At 42.8% G+C, this 20,262-nt stretch overlaps 1 protein-coding gene across 4 annotated transcripts in view; it reads left to right on the top strand.

Annotated features, from left to right (window-relative positions):
- The window catches only part of ZNF740 (zinc finger protein 740), a 73,928-nt gene extending 54,121 nt beyond the window's left edge, over positions 1–19,807 (top strand). For all 4 annotated transcript variants that reach the window (XM_068267226.1, XM_068267224.1, XM_068267225.1 and 1 more), the window contains 3 exons: positions 13,843–13,910; positions 13,990–14,108; positions 19,593–19,807. In XM_068267226.1, coding sequence (XP_068123327.1) covers positions 13,843–13,910; positions 13,990–14,108; positions 19,593–19,682 — 277 coding nt within the window. In that variant the 3' untranslated portion in view covers positions 19,683–19,807. The remainder of the gene's footprint in view (positions 1–13,842; positions 13,911–13,989; positions 14,109–19,592) is intronic.
- The last annotated feature ends 455 nt before the right edge of the window (positions 19,808–20,262 follow it).

The raw sequence follows: 20,262 nt of genomic DNA, 5'->3' as shown, positions 1-20,262 counted from the left end.
ACTGTCCCTCCCCTCTGGTGACTGCTGCCCCCTGCCCATCATCCCCTCTGGTTTACACTGTCTCCCCCTCTGGTGTCTGCTCTCCCCCTGCCCCTCATCCCCTCTGGTGTATACTGCCACCCTCCCCCGTGTCTGCTGCCCCCTGCCCATCATCCCCTCTGGTATACACTCCCCCCCCCCCCCCAGTCTGGTGTCGCTGTCCCCCATGCCCCTCTGCTGTCCTCTGCCTCTTTAACATAGATAACAAGACCTCTGCAGATTAGCAAATACCAGTATATACACACCAAGAAAAGTGGCCACACACAGACTTCACATATCCCTCCTCCGCTTGTGTCCTTTGCCCCCCGACAGACAATGCTGCATGTTACCGGCAAGTACCGGTATATGCACACCAAGAGAAGTGGCCACACAACTTCACATATACCTCCTCCGCTCCGGTGTCCTTTTCCCCCCGACAGAAACCGCTACAGATGACCGGCAAACACGGAAAGGAGCCACGCAGCTTCAGAGCGCAATACCCAATCAGGCAGGTGGCGCTGCGCGAGACGGCCAATCACAGCCTTCCCGATAGTCTAGCGGGCGGGACAAGGACTCTGTCATCAAGGCTCGTGATTGGGAGTAAGCAGTGAGCTGCGAGGGCTGTGATTGGCCGTCTCGCGCAGCGCCCCCTGCCTGATTGGACATTGCGTTCTGAAGCTGTATGTCTTCTTTCCGTGATTGTGAAAAAACTTGCCGGTTACCTGTAGCGTTCTCTGTAGCGGGGCAAAGGACACCGGCGTGGACGAGGTATATGTGAAGCTGTGTGGCCACTTCCCTTGGTGTGTATATACCGGTACTTGCCGGTAAACTGCAGCGGTTTCCTATCTATGTTAAAGGGACATAGGACAGCAGAGGGGTCACGGGGGATGGGGGATAGTGATAACAGGGAGGAGGGGGCAGTGTACAAAAGAGGGGATGATGGGCAGGGGACAGCAGGCACCAGAGGGGACAAGGGGAAGGACAGGGGCAGTCACAAAATTTAGTATTCGGACTATAAGACGCACCAACTTTCCCCCCCCCCCCCCCAATGTTGGGGGAGAAAAAGTGTGTCTTATAGTCCGAAAAATACGGTATTAAGTCTTTTATTGTTAGGGTTCAAAAACTTATTTCACTCAATGAAATGCAAATCAGTTGCTATCTTTTATTTAAGCTTATTTTTTCGATTTTCTTTTTGATGTGCTATCTGCCACTGTTAAAATAAACCTACCATTGAAATGATACTGTTCTGAGACTTTTCATTTCTTTGTCATTGGACAAACTTACAAAATCAGTGAGGGGTCAAATAATTATTTCCTCCACTGTAACTCAAGCCGATTCCCGATCGATTTCATCATGAAATCTTCCAGTAATTGGCCTCATGACGCCGCTGTCCCCTCAAATGTTTTTATGTGCTCATGCATTTATATTTCAGATGTCTGCTGTCCCTGAGTGTCTGTTTTGTATTACCACATTGGCACCCCACGTGGCTATCGGTGTATAGCATGTGAGGTGCGAGTGTGACGTCACATGCTCCTTACGTGTAAAATAACATTAGTCACATGGGTCGCCAATGCAGAAGTACGGAGGGCACTCAGACTGTGTAACAGGTAAAGCATAAATGCACGTTTGTCCAATCAATACATTTGACTAAATTCAGCCCGAAATTGTTCATAGATTGGGCTTGCTCTTGGCGGCTCTGATTTTCATCCAATTAGATAATCAAATCCGATTGCCGATCGGCCGCCAAGTTGACAGATGTATGGCCACCTTTAAAGATTTGCCATGCCAGATCTTCCCTTGCTTTACCCCACATGCCAGAAGACGCTCAATTGTGCATCTCATGTTTGTCATTCCTCCATCGTCCGGTACACTAAAATGCATGATTGGGTATACCTGAGAAAAGTACATGTGCAGTGCTTATTATCTGAATCAACATTTGTTGGCTTGATGTCAGCATATCTGCTCCACCACTAACACCACACTATACCTAACTTGCTTAATAGGAAGGGTGAGAGATAAGAATAATACACCCCTCACAAGAAAAGAATGCTGCTGGCTGCCATCTTTCAGTTCTTGAAAACAGACAGGCAGAATGTGTGTTTGGCAAGCTACTCATTCACATATGTAAACCAACTTCCTAGGGCAAGGAAGATGGCAAAGGCAGATGTTGTATGGTGAAAAAATAGAAAAATCTTTATTCCATATCCAAAATCACAGCGTGCAGATAAAAGCTCACGCGTATCGGAGCAGAGATGGCTCCTTAATCATAATACAACAAAGCCCCTAGTATCTGACACCAGTGGGAATTGCCTGATGTTGGATACATGTCCTTACCAGTTGCTTTAGCAGCTGTACGAAACAGGAAGGCTACAAGGCATCGCTGGAGGCTCGGTGAGTATTTTAATTTTAATGCCTGCGAAAACCCTTAAAACAAAGTGCCCGTTATCCACTCAGGCATGCCAGTTAGTTCAGACTTCTGGTTGCCTGAGTTTCAGATAATGGGGACTTTGCTATAACCTTAACCTGAAGTTAACAGAGTTTAACCTATGTTCATTTGAGAGCCTTTCCATAAAATTTTCTAGGCAATTTTTTTGACAGAGTAGGTCGCCGGGTCTTTCTCCACCCTACCCATTTATCCGGGCTTGGGACCGGTGTAACGGGTGCAAGCAACCGCACGGCTGGTTTATCATCATGATCAACCTGTGTTCACATAAATGATTGGTGGGCAGTGCTGTTGCTTCATGAATCCACTGGATTTTTGTGAGCAACTGTGGTATTTGGGACAGGTATCAGGACCTGTGACCACGTGTTAGAAGCTGCAGGTGTGTTCTGCGTACAACATGCTAGCAAGGCATGTGAACTGTTGACACAAAGCCCATTCAGCACTTGTCATGAATGCTGCTATCAACTTAAATTACACAGCAACTGAATGACAGATTGACAAGTAACTGTGATTTAACCTGGCCGTGTGATCTTGGGTTTCGGCCCCGTTCACAGTGAGGCATTCAGATTTTTGTGGAGGCATCTTAATGCAGAAAGTCGCACTGCAATAGTAAGTCTATGCGATGTTCAGAGTGAATCCGGTGCAATGTGTTCCAACAAACAGTATCCCAATGCATTGTGTTAGCACATATATGCATTAAAGAACATTAAAGAACAAGTGACACCCATGCTAACCTAGAAATAAAAAACACATATATAAGTAGATAAATACTACTTCTACTTACATAACAGATGTATTGTTCTATCCACGTAATGATTCCTGTGAATTTTATAAAGGAAAAGCAGAAAATACTATTCTAGGCAGTAGCCATCTTGCCACGCTAATGCTGACATCATATCCTCCCTGACTCTTGTTTTCCCCCCTCCCTTCTCTTGCTCATTGTGTATTCATTAGCTGCCCTCCTCCCAGAGTCTTCAGACACTCTCACTGAGGTGTATACTAGGAACTACACTGTCTTATCCTCCAATCGCTGAGTCACCTCAGCCTTGCTTGTAAACACAAGTAATCAGAAGGTGTTTCTGATAAGCAGCTAGGAGGGGAAATAAATGGAAGAGGAGGAATATATTATAGATAAAAAGAACCCCCAGCATTCAACTCTTTGGCACTGTTTGACACTAGGGCCAGTGCTCCTAAAGTATGTGATAACTACAAATAATAACAGCAGAGAAAGTTTTGCAAGTTTTGAATGCAGAATTAGCATCTTTATCACTTAATACACTCAGACCAGTTGCTGTTGAAATTTGATTTTTATGGTGACAATACCGCTTTAACAGTGGCAGTGAGGCATACTTGTCATTGTATGCTTTTCTACTGTATGTAACGCAAAGACTGCATAATGTGCCGTACAAGTTTTTCAGTCCTTTGTGTTCCTGTTTTTGTAGGGAAAGCCCACTGTGTACCTAGCCATACACTTTACTACATAACATTAGACAGTCCAGTAATTGCAGCTTCATATTGCAGTAAAAAGTTTAGCAACGCACTTGTTAATTATGCCTGTTAAAATGTACAGCCTAGTGAGCTGTGGACCCGATATTATTTTGGAAATTTGAGACTTTTTTTTTTTCATTTTCTCATTAAAATAATGCGATCATTATTTTCCCTCCTTACCAACTGTAGCTGTACACTGCTGCTGTATAAATTGACGACTCTTATTGCCGGAGTGTGTAGAATATTTAAATAAAATGGTTTGAATTTTTTCTTATATATTTAAGGTGTCAACTTTGTCTTCTTTATCTGAAGTGTTCTTAAAACACACGACTCAAGACTAGTAAATGCATGGTGGCACCGTGTAACCAACAGAAGTATCTGAGGCACATTCTACTGCTTCATATGTTAAAGACCTTTTTTGTTGTTGTTCTGTAAAGCCATATACTCTTTACCACCACCCTTTAACCACTTGAGTGTGCGAAGGGTTAATAGATTTTTGCTGTTTTCTAGCCACACCCCCTTCAGCACCTCCCTTTCCCTAATAATTTATTTAATGTCCTAACTAGAGGCGATGTGCCTGGATATATGTATGTTTATTCCTTTAACCACTTAATGACAAGCTGACTTATAAAAACGCCCTGCTAGAGCCTCTTAATGGCTCCTGGAAGGTTTTATAATTCAGACAGTGCTGCTTCCGCTGTGCACGTGAAAATAGTGGGGGGGAAAAAATACACCTTTTTATTTCCAAATAATATATTGTCACCATACTTTGTACTAGGGACATTATTAAAATCTTGTGATAACCAGGACAAATCGGCAGATAAAATGTAATGTGTGGGTTTTATGTACAGTAGCAGTGTTTATATTAAAACTATAGGGGATGAAATTGGAGAACTAGTGTATTTTTTCCTTTTTTCCTTGTATTTCCCTTTAAAATGCATAGAAAATAGAGTAATTACTGAAAACAAATATCAACCCCCAAAAGCCCAATTGTTGGTGAAAAAAACAAGATATAGATCATTTAATTGTGATTAGTAGTGATTAAGCTATTGGCAAATGAAAGAGATGAGCACGGAAAGGTGAAAATCGCTCTTTTCCGTTAGGGTAAAAACGCCTTTGGGGTGAAGTGGTTAAACACTCCTTCCTCCCCAATATTCTTCTGGATCCAGAAGCCAGTCAGAACCAATGTGGCTCTGATTGGACCCCAGAGTACCCTAATGTAATGAATCTATATAGTTAAAGTGGACCCAAATTAAAAATACAAGATTTCAGAAATAAAATCTATTTTCTAAATTATAATAATAAATAGCAGCCTTTTTTCAGCTGCATGATGACACACATAAAATATTTTACATTTATTGGAGAAACCCCTCCCTTCCTTTCAAATTACCGGGACATCATTATCCGGCAAACTGGGTGGAGTAGATGGTGTCCAGCAAAGGAGGAATTGCTAATGGCTGCCACCTGTATAACCCTAGTTAAGAAAAAAAAAAGTGAAAAGCAGTCACTGAATTGCTCATAGGCTTGAGGGAGTGTTTATTTATCTTTGTATGTGTCAGAGTGGTGCAACTAAATATTTTGAATTAAAAAAATGTTTGGTTTGGGTCCGCTTTAAGCAAGAGCATACAGATTACTTCTGTTTTGTATGTATATATATTTTTTATCCAGTTATGTTTAATATATTTTGTGATGATTGACTGTGAGTAAGGAGCCCAGAATGAGTGGAGAGGAGAATAACTGGTTCACTTGTTCATATGATAACTGGCATATTACAGATTTCAGCTAGTTTTAGAATTGCGTTAGTTTATAAGGCAGAAATCTTTTGCTATATCAGTTGATTTTCAGTGTGTACCTTGGCTTTACGCAGACTATAGGCTGATAAAGTAGAACTTTTTGGGGGGTTGGGAACACCACAGGACAGAAGTGATGTTAAAGAGGCACTATAGTGGAAGAAATGTTGTTCTGAGTACCCTGCTAACATGTACAGTGATGTGAAAAACTATTTGCCCCCTTTCTGATTTCTTATTCTTTTGCATGTTTGTCACACTTAAATGTTTCTGCTCATCAAAAACCGTTAACTATTAGTCAAAGATAACATAATTGAACACAAAATGCAGTTTTAAATGATGGTTTTTATTATTTAGTGAGAAAAAAACTCCAAACTTACATGGCCCTGTGTGAAAAAGAAATTGCCCCCTGCACCTAATAACTGGTTGGGCCACCCTTAGCAGCAATAACTGCAATCAAGCGTTTGCGATAACTTGCAACGAGTCTTTTACAGCGCTCTGGAGGAATTTTGGCCCACTCATCTTTGCAGAATTGTTGTAATTCAGCTTTATTTGAGGGTTTTCTAGCATGAACCACCTTTTTAAGGTCATGCCACAACATCTCAATAGGATTCAGGTCAGAACTTTGACTAGGCCACTCTAAAGTCTTCATTTTGTTTTTCTTCAGCCATTCAGAGGTGGATTTGCTGGTGTGTTTTGGGTCATTGTCCTGCTGCAGCACCCAAGATCACTTCAGCTTGAGTTGACGAACAGATTACTGGACATTCTCCTTCAGGATTTTTTGGTAGACAGTAGAATTCATGGTTCCTTCTATCACAGCAAGCCTTCCAGGTCCTGAAGCAGCAAAGCAACCCCAGACCATCACACTACCACCACCATATTTTACTGTTGGTATGATGTTCTTTTGCTGAAATGCTGTGTTACTTCTACGCCAGATGTAAAGGGACACGCACCTTCCAAAAAGTTCAACTTTTGTCTCTACTCGGTCCACAAGGTATTTTCCCAAAAGTCTTGGCAATCATTAAGCTGTTTTTTAGCAAAATTGAGACGAGCCTTAATGTTGTTTTTGCTTAAAAGTGGTTTGCACCTTGGATATCTGCCATGCAGGCTGTTTTTGCCCAGTCTCTTTCTTATGGTGGAGTCGTGAACACTGACCTTAATTAAGGCAAGTGAGGCCTGCAGTTCTTTAGATGTTGTCCTGGGGTCTTTTGTGGCCTCTCGGATGAGTTTTCTCTGCGCTCTTGGGGTAATTTTGGTCGGCCGGCCACTCCTGGGAAGGTTCATCACTGTTCCATGTTTTTGCCATTTGTGGATAATGGCTCTCACTGTGGTTCGCTGGAGTCCCAAAGCTTTAGAAATGGCTTTATAACCTTTACCAGACTGACAGATCTCAATTACTTTTGTTCTCATTTGTTCCTGAATTTCTTTGGATCTTGGCATGATGTCTAGCTTTCGAGGTGCTTTTGGTCTACTTCTCTGTGTCAGATAGCTCCTATTTAAGTGATTTCTTGATTGAAACAGGTGTGGCAGTAATCAGGCCTGGGGGTGACTACAGAAATTGAACTCGGGTGTGATAAACCACAGTTAAGTTATTTTTTTAACAAGGGGGGCAATCACTTTTTCACACAGGGCCGTGTAGAGTTGGAGGTTTTTTTTTTCTCACTAAATAATAAAAACCATCATTTAAAACTTCATTTTGTGTTCAATTATGTTATATTTGACTAATAGTTAACGGTTTTTGATGAGCAGAAACATTTTAAGTGTGACAAACATGCAAAAGAATAAGAAATCAGGAAGGGGGCAAATAGTTTTTCACATCACTGTAGATACTAGGGAAAACCTACGTTTTTGAGCAGAGTTTCCTATTTTAAAGCCTCCAGAGGTACAATTTACATGTTTGGGCTGAATAATTCAGTTTTCTTCCCACCAACGACAGCAGAAGCCATAGCATTGTGATAACTGCCTTTCATACAGAAGGTTGAGAGTTCCATTCAGGGGCTTTCTAAATTGGCTGTCTGGTTATTTACAAATTTCTGAGAACCAAGTGGGGAGGGGACTATCACTTCAGCAAGGCTGCATGCCTGCAGAGAAAAGCTGTCATATGTTGTAAATTTTCACTCCCCCATACCTTTGAATAACATGCTTCCGCTATAATGCCCCTTTAGATGATTGAGCGAATATGACCTGAAATTTTTATATGAGTTCCTTGCATTAAATGACCTAAAGTATTAAGTCCTCATCTAGATCATAGCAAACTACAGCAGGGAGCATTGCATTTAGTGCAGGGTTGTGTCGTCTGTATCCACTGCCGTATGGGTAATGTTTTCATATGGCAGCAAATACTGGCGACACAGGCTGCAAAAAAGTTGGAGACCACCTAAACCGAGCAGGGAGGTAAAGAGTACCGGTGCAGGGACAGGCTAGTCAGCATCTGCTTCACGCACTTGTGGCAGGCAGCTGGGGCCGATTTTTAATGTACCTCCCTGTAGTTTGCAGCCACTGGCAGCAGAACACTATCTTTGTTTATTATTATTATTGTGTATTTATATAGTGCTGACATCTTCCGCATCACTTTTATGGAGCGCATAGTCATGTTTGTAGCTGAGCTGTCTCTTTAAGAGGAGTTCACAATCTAAACCCTACCCATAGTCCTAGTCTTCAAGTTTTAGAGCATCTAAGTTCATTAGCCTTGGTAATCTGCAGTAGCCATGGTATATTTTCTTTACCTTGAATGGCTTAAAGGGAACCTAAACTGAGAAGGATTTGGATTTTTCCTTTTAAAATAAGGGCTGGTTCAGACGGGCGTTTTTGTGGCGTTTAACGCAGCGTTTCAGACGCAGCGTTTTTTGGGATCTACTGCCCTCCCATGCAAGTGAATGGGAGCGTTTAGAGCTGGCTTTTGCAGGCTTTCATGAAAGCCTGGCAGTAGATCCCAGCGTTGCGTCTAGTCTCAAAAGCAACATGCTGCTTTCAGAGGCAGTAAACGCGAGGAAACAATAGTAGAGACCAGAATTGCTAGCCTTGAACACTTTTCAAAAGCTTTCAAAAGCTAGCTTTCAAACGCTGGCGTTTAAACGGTGGCGTTTGAACGCAATGCTAAGCAAAAGCTCAGCAGACGCCCGTGTGAACCAGCCCTAATACCAGTTGTTTCACTCGCCTGCTGATCCTTTGTCTCTAATACTTTTAGCCACAGCCCCTTGATAAGCATGCAGATCAGGTGCTCTGACTGAAGTCAGACTGGATTAGCTGCATGCTTGTTTCAGGTATGTGATTCAGGTCACTACTGCAGCAAAGAGATCAGCAGGACTGCCAGGCAACTGGTATTGTTTAAAAGGAAGCCTCTATATCCCTCTCAGTTAAGGGTCCCTTTAATTGTCAGCTGTTACTGGAGTGTACCTTTATCCAGTTATATCGGATCCGAGATGAAAAACTAACTAGAACAAGTAACTTGTCTATATATCTTATCTAAAGTTTAGATAGTTTACACAGCATATCTATCTGCAAACAGCTTTAACAGAATATGATTATTTCTTCCTGTGATACAATGATAGCAGCCATGTTCGGTTTGTAAACATTACACAGAGGCAGGCTTATCTGCATCTTGAGCAAAAAAACCTAATCCTCCCTCCTCCCCTCTGCCTCTGAAATCTCTGGCTAGTAATACCACCCTCCTGCCCAGACTGAGCTCCCATGAGCCCTTGCTACTGTCTGAAAGTGCCTTGGCTCTCTGAAAACCTGTGGGTGTGGCTTGTTTAGTTTATAGGGAATTAGAGTATTACAACAAAAACAAAAAAGTATTTGGCTTGAGGAATGCCCTATAAACAATAGGAAAGGAACACAATTATGCAATGAGTAAAAGTTTGTCGGATCCACTTTAATGACAACGTAACTTATGAAAACATCCTGTTTGAGCCTAACAGCAACAGGACGTTTTAATAAGTCGCTCGTTCCCGCCGACACTCTGTCCGTGTGCCCGCCGCTCCTGCCACCGTTTCCATCGGGACTTCATGTTCTGTGATTGGGGAAGAGGAACGAGCTGTCCTATACCCAATCGCAATGCCTGGAATGAATGGACAATCAGGAAACAATCACAGTTTAGTTAAATGTAAAAAAAAAAAAAGTGAACACTTCCTATAAACCTGGAGAGTCTTCACTAGCGCCATCTTGTGGCCAAAAAGTAAAACTACACATTCAGGCACATACATACATACATACATACATACATACATAATATTAATAAAATTAATAACCTACACTTCCAAAGCCCCCACCCGCCCACCCCAAAAAAAAAACTTGGAAAAAATTAGTTAAAAAAAAAATTTACATACATACAGTGGTGTGAAAAACTATTTGCCCCCTTCCTGATTTCTTATTCTTTTGCATGTTTGTCACACTTAAATGTTTCTGCTCATCAAAAACCGTTAACTATTAGTCAAAGATAACCTAATTGAACACAAAATGCAGTTTTAAATGATGTTTTTTATTATTTAGTGAGAAAAAAACCTCAAAAACTACATGGCCCTGTGTGAAAAAGAAATTGCCCCCTGAACTTAATAACTAGTTGGGCCACCCTTAGCAGCAATAACTGCAATCAAGCATTTGCGGTAACTTGCAACAAGTCTTTTACAGTGCTCTGGAGGAATTTTGGCCCTCTCATCTTTGCAGAATTGGTTGTAATTCAGCTTTATTTGAGGGTTTTCTAGCATGAACCGCCTTTTTAAGGTCATGCCACAACATCTCAATAGGATTCAGGTCAGGACTTTGACTAGGCCTCTCCAAAGTCTTCATTTTGTTTTTCTTCAGCCATTCAGAGGTGAATTTGCTGGTGTGTTTTGGGTCATTGTCCTGCTGCAGCACCCAAGATCGCTTCAGCTTGAGTTGACGAACAGATGGCCGGACATTCTCCTTCAGGAGTTTTTGGCAGACAGTAGAATTCATGGTTCCATCTATCACAGCATGCCTTCCAGGTCCTGAAGCAGCAAAACAACCCCAGACCATCACATTACCACCACCATATTTTAATGTTGGTATCATGTTCTTCTGCTGAAATGCTGTGTTACTTCTACGCCAGATGTAACGGGACACGCACCTTCCAAAAAGTTCAACTTTTGTCTCGTCTGTCCACAAGGTATTTTCCCAAAAATCTTGGCAATCATTGAGATGTTTTTTTTAGCAAAATTGAGACTAGCCTTAATGTTCTTTTTGCTTAAAAGTGGTTTGCGCCTTGGATATCTTCCATGCAGGCCATTTTTGCCCAGTCTCTTTCTTATGGTGGAGTCGTGAACACTGACCTTAATTGAGGCAAGTGAGGCCTGCAGTTCTTTAGATGTTGTCCTGGGGTCTTTTGTGGCCTCTCGGATGAGTTTTCTCTGCGCTCTTGGGGTAATTTTGGTCGGCCAGCCACTCCTGGGAAGGTTCATCACTGTTCCATGTGTTTGCCATTTGTGGATAATGGCTCTCACTGTGGTTTGCTGGAGTCCCAAAGCTTTAGAAATGGCTTTATAACCTTTACCAGACTGATAGATTTAAATTACAGTACTTTTGTTCTCTTTTGTCCCTGAATTTCTTTGGATCTTGGCATGATGTCTAGCTTTTGAGGTGCTTTTGGTCTACTTCTCTGTGTCAGATAGCTCCTATTTAAGTGATTTCTTGATTGAAACAGGTGTGGCAGTAATCAGGCTTGGGGGTGACTACAGAAATTGAACTCAGGTGTAATAAACCACTTTTACGTTATTTTTTAACAAGGGGGGCAATCAGTTTTTCACACAGGGCCATGTAGATTTGGAATTTTTTTTTCTCACTAAATAATAAAAACCATAATTTAAAACTGCATTTTGTGTTCAATTATGTTATCTTTGACTAATAGTTAATGGTTTTTGATGAGCAGAAACATTTAAGTGTGACAAACATGCAAAAGAATAAGAAATCAGGAAGGGGGCAAATAGTTTTTCACACCACTGTAGTTACCTTAGGGACTCAGCTTTTTTGATCTATATCTTATGAGGGAAAATTACTTTTACTTTACTACATGGGGCTTGTAATTATGGACCGGACAAAAAAAAAACCAAACAGAAGAATAACACCTATATTTCCAAATAATATATTGTCGCCATACATTGTGATAGGGACATAATTTAAATGGTTTAATAATCGGGACAACTGGGCAAATAAAATGTATTGTTTTTATCCACAGGAGAACATTTAATTTTAAAACTATAATGGCTGAAAACTGAGAAATAATGCATTTTTTCCATTATTTTCTTAATGTACCCGTTAAAACGCATTTAGAATAAAAAAAAAAAATTCTTAGCAAATTGTATGGCCCACAGAAAGCCTATTTGGTGGTGAAAAAAAACAAGGTATAGATCATTTTGTGATAAGTAGTAATAAAGTTATTAGGGAATAAAAGGGAGGAGCATCGACAGGTAAAAATTGCTCTGGTCCGTTAGGGCGGGGGTCCCCAACCACCGGTCCACGGCCCACTGCTGGTCCATGGGTCGTTTGCAGTTGGGCCGCGGGTCTGTCCTCTTGACCCCAACTACCCAACCCCAAAGAGCACCCCCCCCGTGGCTGCAGAAGCAGGAGAGCGGTTCCCCTGGTAACGGCGATACACATGGCCGCTGCAGGAAGCCGCTCTCCTGTTCTGCCTCATCACAGCAGCCGCGGGGTGCGCTGCTGTGAATCCAAATAGCACGCAGGAGAAGGGAATATAAGGAAGCGGCCGCCAGCTAAGGTGACAGCAGCAGCAGCCGTGGGGGGGGGGGGGGGTCAGCTATACTGGGGCACTACCTACCCATACTGGGGCACTACCTACCCATACTGGGCACTATTCTAGCTATACTGGGCACTGTGGGCACTATACTAGCCATACTGGGCACTATACTAGCTATACTGGGCACTATGCTAGCTATACTGGGCACCATACTAGCTATACTGGGCACAGAAAGTGGTCCCCGGGCCGGAAAAGGTATGGTAGAGCAATGTCCATTAATATCGTGTTTAGTATAGCACATGGCACAAAGTGCCCAAAATACAAGAATACACATTGCACAGAAAGAAACATATGTCCTTCCCGCTAGAGCAATATGATTTACTACTGCTGCATATATTTTTGTGTGCTGGACTGCTCGGTGTGAAATGTGTCAGTGTTATGCTGGATACACACGGTGCGTTTCCGCACTCGATGCGCCCGTCTATTTGCATCGACTTGATTATTTCCGACATGTCCGATTCGCGTTTCGATGGATCGTTAGGTTGATTTGGCATACTTTTACATGTAAATCGACCTAACAATCATCAAAATGCGCTCGGAAATAATCGAGTCGACGCGAATTGACGGGCGCATCCAGTGCAGGAACGCGCAGTGTGTATCCAGCATTACAGTGAGCAACATGTAGGGTGCCATGAACATGGCCATGTGCGTTTTATAGTGTTGATAAAATCGGATAACCTAGCATTCAGTTTTTGAGTCTTGCTTTTCATTTTTGTGATCTGACCCTCAGAGCCCTTTTCCACTGGCAGTGTTGCGATACGAAAATCAGTTTGCATGCGATTTGTAGCATTCTAGTATTCGCAGGGGCACAGTGAATATCCCAGTAATCGCAATGCCCCTTTTCCACTGCAGCAATTGTGAGAGATGCAGTTTCCACCTAAGCGCAGCTATATCCCTGCTGCAGTTTTCCTGCAATTGCGGTAGAATAGGAGCACTTGGAAATCGCATAGTAAGCATGGTGCTATGTGATCTTCATGTGATTTCTCTGTGCCATGAAGCACCGCCCCCTTATCTTCCAAAAATCACAATTATGCCATTGCATAACAATCGCATGAAAAATCACATTGATAAAAAGCTGCAAATCAGAATTGCATTACAAATTTGATTGGGATTTGCAGTGGAAAGGGGCTCTTAAAGTTTTTTTTTTTTGTGGGTTTTTCTTTCTTTTTTATTTTTACTCTTGGTTATGGATTGTGTTTTTTTTATGATAAGCTGCGTTGTGGTCTTGGTTCATTTTAGAATGATCTAAAAACAAATTGCACTACTTGACATGACAGAAATGACTAGCTTACTACAGGGACTTTGTAAACTCACCAGCAGTATTTATATTTTAGGTCTGGTCCAAGTTTACCTTCCTACTCACTGAGTTACCCTGTTGACAGAGATGGGTACATTAGCTCAGGTAAGACACGGTCGTGTAGATGAGGTTCACTGTTGTATTAGGTAAAGAGTTCCTCAGTGTGGCTACTGTTATATCATAGGAGAACGCCCATTTGAGTGTGACATGTGTGACATGAAGTTTGTCCAGAAGTACCATATGGAAAGACATAGACGGATCCACAGTGGAGAGAAGCCATACCAGTGTGAGCGATGTCAGCAGGTAAATCTTTCCATTCTTTTATTTTGTTTCCGCTAGTCGTGTTTTACTTGATGCTGCTTTTTGACAGCTGCCTGCGAAGTAGCATGGACCCAATCGGGCTTGAATTGTTTCTGCTTGAGCGGGGCCGTGCTACTGCTCAGGCACAGTCTGGCAAGCTTTGGGAGCATACATCGCTGGGACCAGAGCTGCCTCTGGAGGCTACAGATACTTCCTTCTCCTTAGGTTAGTAACTTTTTGTTTAACAAAACATGTTCACTTGCTATGCAAGTAACTAAGTTTACTTGCAATGCCAATTAGATCTACTTTCCAGTGAAACTTAGGCTCGTCTAGTTGATTATAGTGCAGAATTGCTGATAACCATATTAAAGTAGATCCGAGATAAACTTTTACTGATTGCATAATTGTGTTCCTTTCATATAGTTTATAGGGCATTCCTCAAGCCAAATACTTTTTTTTCTTTTTTAAGACTCTAATTTCCTATAAACTAAACAAGGTTTGCCCACAGCTTCTCCAGAGTGCCTTGGCACTCTGACTCATGTAGCAAGGGTAAGCCCTTGCTGGGAGCTCAGTCTGGGCAAGAGGAGGAGGAGGAGGTTACTAGCCAGAGATTTCTGAGGCAGAGGGGAGGAGGAGAGGGGAGTGAAGTTTTCACAGGTTGAGGGCTGGAGGTACAGCTCAGCTTGCCTGTGTGTAATGTGACAAACAGAACATGGCTGCTCTCATTGTATCACAGGAATTAATAATCATAAACTGTTGATGCTGTTTGCAGCTAGATTTGCTGTGTAAGCTATCTAAACTTTAGATAAGATGTATAGACAAGTTACTTGTTACAGTTAGTTTTTAATCTCAGATCCGCTTTACGCTGCTTTCACAGTTAGACATTACAGGCGCTCGTTAGTGCAGCCTGTAACGCAGCCCACCGCACAGCAATGAAAAATCAACGGGCTGTTCACAGTGCCCACGTTGCGTTACATTGTAACGCAGAAGGCAAAAACAAAGTGCTGCATGCTGTGCGTTACAAGCGGCTAAGCCGCGTTAGACTGTTCGCACATGCTCCATGATGTTGGAGGAGGAGGTCTCCCCTCCTCCTCCTCCGCGGCCAGCCACATGGCTAATTAATATTCACTGCACGGTGTGACGTGCAGTGTTTACTTCCTGGGGCGCCGCTCTGTGCGGCGATTGGCTGGCAGGACCACGTGATGCCGCATGCGTCCAAGAGTACGCATCACGGTATCACATGACTCATGAAGAGCTGCATAACGCGGCTCGATCTGACGTCCAGCTTCAACCCCACTATGCGTTGCGTTAGCTGCACGTTATGCGACCTTAAAGTAGCACCTAACACAACGTCTTAGTGCGAAAGAAGCCTTAAGGAAGAGATTGAGTGGAAAGAAGAAAACACTAAAGAAGAGTAGTCATATAAGTCATTATGAGCTTTGTGAAAAAGTCTTACGTCTGATACACACTTTCAATTATGATTGGCAAATCACTGACCAATTTTACCACCTCCATGTAGTATAATGGTCCACAAATTTTGAATTCTATGAGCAGATTGTATAGGTAAACCCTCTAAACATACGACATTGTTGTGGTTAAATTGGTCAATGATTTGCCAATCATAATTGAATGCGTGTACCAGACTTAAGGCTGGGTTTCTTCTTGTTGCAAAAATTTACCCGCTCAGAGTAGGAAACAATCCTAATGTTAAAAATAAGAACCACTTCCGCTTGTGTGTTGCGCTAAACGTAATACGAATGTGAGGAAAGCTTATAAGAACTGACAGTGTCCATTCTTACTAGGCTGGTCACCTTGTCTGTTTTGATCACCGCTGTCTCGCAAATACGTGTCTCCTAGTTTCACTGCTGCTGACTCTTCTGCCCGATCCCAGGAAACAAATCGGTGCCAGAGGCATGGCGATCCATTCTCATTGGGCTGCGAAAGACCAATGGGGGATCCTCAGAAATGGATAATTCTCATTTGTTCATGGTGGATTAATGAAAATTCTCCCTGTTGCTGTGGAGAATTGGTTCTATGGAGAGCCCCATGCTCCTGCTGGCCTCCGGTCTGTTTACCAGCTTTCTGAGGGACAGACTGGAATAATCAGCAGTGGCAGAACCGGAAGACATGCAAGTATCATCGATTGCGATCAAATCGGATGAGTGCCGAGGATGCAAAAGGGTTGGCGTATGCGCTTACTGCCCTGTTTTGCATCCGCTGCAAGTGGGAACTGAGCCCAAGTCATTTTAATTAGAGATTTCTCTATGGCCTTTAACACCCCAAAAGTAGTCGTCTATTAGTGGGGACCAGACCTTGTTGTATTTAAAGTGAACCAGAGACGAAGCACCCTTGTGTATATTACCATAGAAATCAGTGGGAACATTAGAGAAAACATTTACCATGCTCTCTGTTCCATCCTCACTGCTAAAAGTGTCTGTTATCTAGCTGAGATAAGAATCCCGGACTGAGCATTGATTCTGGCTTTGCTATAATGACTCAGCTATAATGATTCCTGAGCAAAGCCAGCAGGGGGCAGGCTTGGACTTGAAGACAGCAAAGAACACAGTCTCAGCTATAATTATTCTGTAGCAAAGCCAGACCGACTGCTTAGTCGGGATTCTTATCTTAGAGGTGATAACAGGCAAATTAAACAGAGAACAATGTAACAAAGAGCAGATTAGGTGTTTACTGTCATGTTCCCACTGATTTATAAGGTAAAATACATGAGGTTGCTTCATCTCTGGTTCTCTTTAAAGAAAACCTGTACTGAAAAAAAGTTTCCCTGGGGGGTACTCACCTCAGTAAGGGGAAGCCTCTGGACCCTATCTAGGCTTCCCCTGTCCTCCTGTGTCCCACGGCGGTCTCCCTGCAGCCCCTGGAACGCACAGGCGACAAATCCGACAGCCTGTGCAATATTTACCTTTTAGGGCTCCAGCGTTTTGTGGGTGATTTTAAAAATCGCCTGCGCTTGAGAAAAGGCCAAAAACGCCTCTAGTGTAAACGAGCCCTGAGAGCTTCTTTCTTTCACCCGAGACTATGCATATCAGGCGTCGATGTAAATATTTACCTCTCGGTCTCCAGCGCAGGATTCGCTCTTCTGACGGAGATAGGCGAAAATAGCCGATCTCCGTCGGGTCCGCTCTACTGCGCAGGAGACTTGCGCCTGCGCAGTAGAGCGGCCCGACGGAGTTCGGCTATTTTCGCCTATCTCTGTGGGAAGAGCGAATATTTACATCGACGCCGCTCCGGGAGGATTTTCGCCGCCATCGTGGGACCGAGGAGGACGGGTGAAGCCTCAGTAGGATTCGGAGGCTTCCCCCACCCGAGGTGAGTACCCCCCAGGGGAGGTTTTTTCATTACAGATTTTCTTTAAGCAATGTATCAAAACTGCTTTCAATTTCTCATAGAACGTATACCGTCCCAGTATGTTTTTAACTAGCGCAAGAGTCAGAAATGGTCGCTTCCAAGAAGTCTACAGAGAGTTTGTATGTTCTCCCTGTGTTTGCGTGGGTTTCTTCCAGATACTCGGATTTCTTTCCACACCCTAAAAAAATACAGATGAGATAATTGGCTTCCCGTAAAATGTCCCTAGACTACAATGAACAAATGACTAAGGTAGGGACTAGTTTGTGAGCCCCTAAGGGACAGTTAGTAACAAGACTATATATACTTTGGGGAAGATGTCAGAGCCATATAAATACTAAATAATAATTATAATGGTCAGAACACTATCAGAAAGAGATTCTGAGCTGTCAGAGTAATAACAGGCATGGGCTCACAAGTAAGTACGAGTGTCTAAGCACTCGAATTCGTGATTTAAATGAGGCTTAAGTGCCTCAGGTGTGTGGCTGGGAAATAAGGGGTTAGGGTATTTACCCATAAGTCTGTGGTATAGCAAGCGCTCCAAATAGCTTGCACGCGTTCTATTGGACGCGTTGCAAGCCTCACCACCACACACTTCCTCCTTTCAGCTTGAAGGAGGAAGTGTGCGTAGTGAGGCTTGCAACACGTCCAATAGGACTCGTGCAAGCTATTTGGAGCGCACGCTATGCCACGGACTTATGGGTAAATAACCCCTTATTTCCCCGCCGCACACCTGAGGCAATTGAGCCTCATTTAAATCACGAGTTTGAGTGCTTAGACAGTCGTAATTACTTGTGAGCCCATCACTGATTAATAATACCTCTACTGCAAGTGACAGCTGCATTAAAAATAAGATATTTGCAGTGTATATTATCCTGACACAAATGTACATTTTATGATTGTTTATTATGTACTGTATTTTAATGTTTTACAGTTTTGTCATAATGGCCTTGTAATGTATAACTGCTCAGATGCCTGCACAAGTCAGTACAGGGGCAGAGCCAGGCAGTGAGTCTAAGCTTGTAAGAGCCTGTCTCCACTCGACAGTTTTTCTGTGCATATTCTGCACAGGAAAAATGCCACCAATGTTAATCAATGGGCTACTTCACACATGAATGCATTTTTCACATGCAGAAAAACAACTGACAGCAATGCAAAACTGTCACACAACTCATGCAAACAAACTGACACACAAAAAAAAACCTGACGAGTGGAGACAGGCCCTAAGGCCTCATTCGCACCTAAAAACGCAAGCGTTTGGCATTTTTGTGCACTTTTTTCCCCCTCCCTGCACTCCACTGCGCGTTGCGTTTTTGGAAAAAGCAATTTTCCAAGCACTTTGCCAGAGCTGTTTTGAGATTCACTCCCTGGCGCAAGTCAGGAAGTGAACTCTTTCACCCGGAAAATAATAAATACAATGTATTTATCTAAAAAACGATAACACAATTGCCACATACAGTGATTTTGTGAGCGTTTAGCACTCTTCCTATACCTTCCATTGTACGAAAATCGCTCCAAAAATTGCACCGTTTTGCTGACCGCACAGCACACAACCCGCACTGATATGAACCTTCTCATAGAGATTCAATGCGCAAGCGTTTTGTGGGTGATTTTAAAAATCGATTGCGCTTGAGAAAAGGCCAAAAACGCCCCTAGCGTAAACGAGCCCTGAGAGCTTCTTTCTTTCACCCGAGCCTATGCATATCAGATTATATTTTCTTGAAAGGACAACTGTAGTGAGAGGGATATGGAGGCTGCCATATTTATTTCCATCTAAGCATTGCCAGTTGCCAGGCCCTCCTGCTGATCCTCTGCCTCTAATACTATTAGCCATAGCTTCTGAACAAGCATGCAGCAGATCAGGTGTTTCTGACATTGTCAGATCTGACAAGACTAGCTGCATGCTTGTTTCTGGTGTTATTCAGATACTACTGCAGAGAAATAGACCAGCAGGGCTGCCAGGCAACTGGTATTGATTAAAAGGAAATAAATATGGCAGCCTCCGTATACCTCCTACTTCAGTTCCCCTTTAAACAGGCAAAAGGACTTCTGGAACTCTATATTATGCACCTTATGGAATCTTTTTCCTTTTTTTACTTATTTGATTTGATTTTTTTTTTCTAGGCCTTTTCAAGGACAGATAGGCTTCTGAGACACAAGAGGATGTGCCAGATGGACCACCCACAGAGTGAGGAGATAGAGCTTGTGTTGTAGCTCATGCCTTTACCAGGGCACCGTGACCTCCCATCCCCCGCGTCCAGCAACTTTTCTTACACTCAGGACGTATTTAACACCAGTACTGGGACTGTGTTCCAGATATTTTAAAAACTGTAAAAGGATATGACTGGTAATAGTGTCTTATTCTTATCTGTTATAGTGAAATATTTGTTTTTGACAGAATTGAATCTAATGTGCTTATGTGAGAATACTGAAATGGTTAAAAATTAGCATATAACATAGCTCTGACTAAATGGAATAATGACACGGGGAAAAAAATATAAAAATGTGATGGTTCAGGTGTGAGTTTTCCTATTTGGGCTGATGATGACATCATGCAGGCGGCTATGACAAATGAAGAGGGGTTCCTTTGCTGTCTTATATTTGGGGCAGGCATTAATGGGGTCTGATGCTGTCCTTGAGATGACCTTTCTCAGATGTCAGGGTGTTTATTCAGGTTAGCCATACATGAATTGAGATTTTAGGTTGGCAAGCTGAGTGTCGTTGTGAAATGGATCAGTGCTCAACACATGCACAAGCCTCCCACCTCCTGAGCCCCTCCCACCCCGTTCATAGA

The sequence above is a fragment of the Hyperolius riggenbachi genome, chromosome 2 (genome assembly GCF_040937935.1).
Source record: "Hyperolius riggenbachi isolate aHypRig1 chromosome 2, aHypRig1.pri, whole genome shotgun sequence".
Classification (NCBI taxonomy): domain Eukaryota; kingdom Metazoa; phylum Chordata; class Amphibia; order Anura; family Hyperoliidae; genus Hyperolius; species Hyperolius riggenbachi.
Note: the sequence above shows the minus strand (reverse complement) of the source record. Positions and strands in the feature narration are given on the sequence as shown.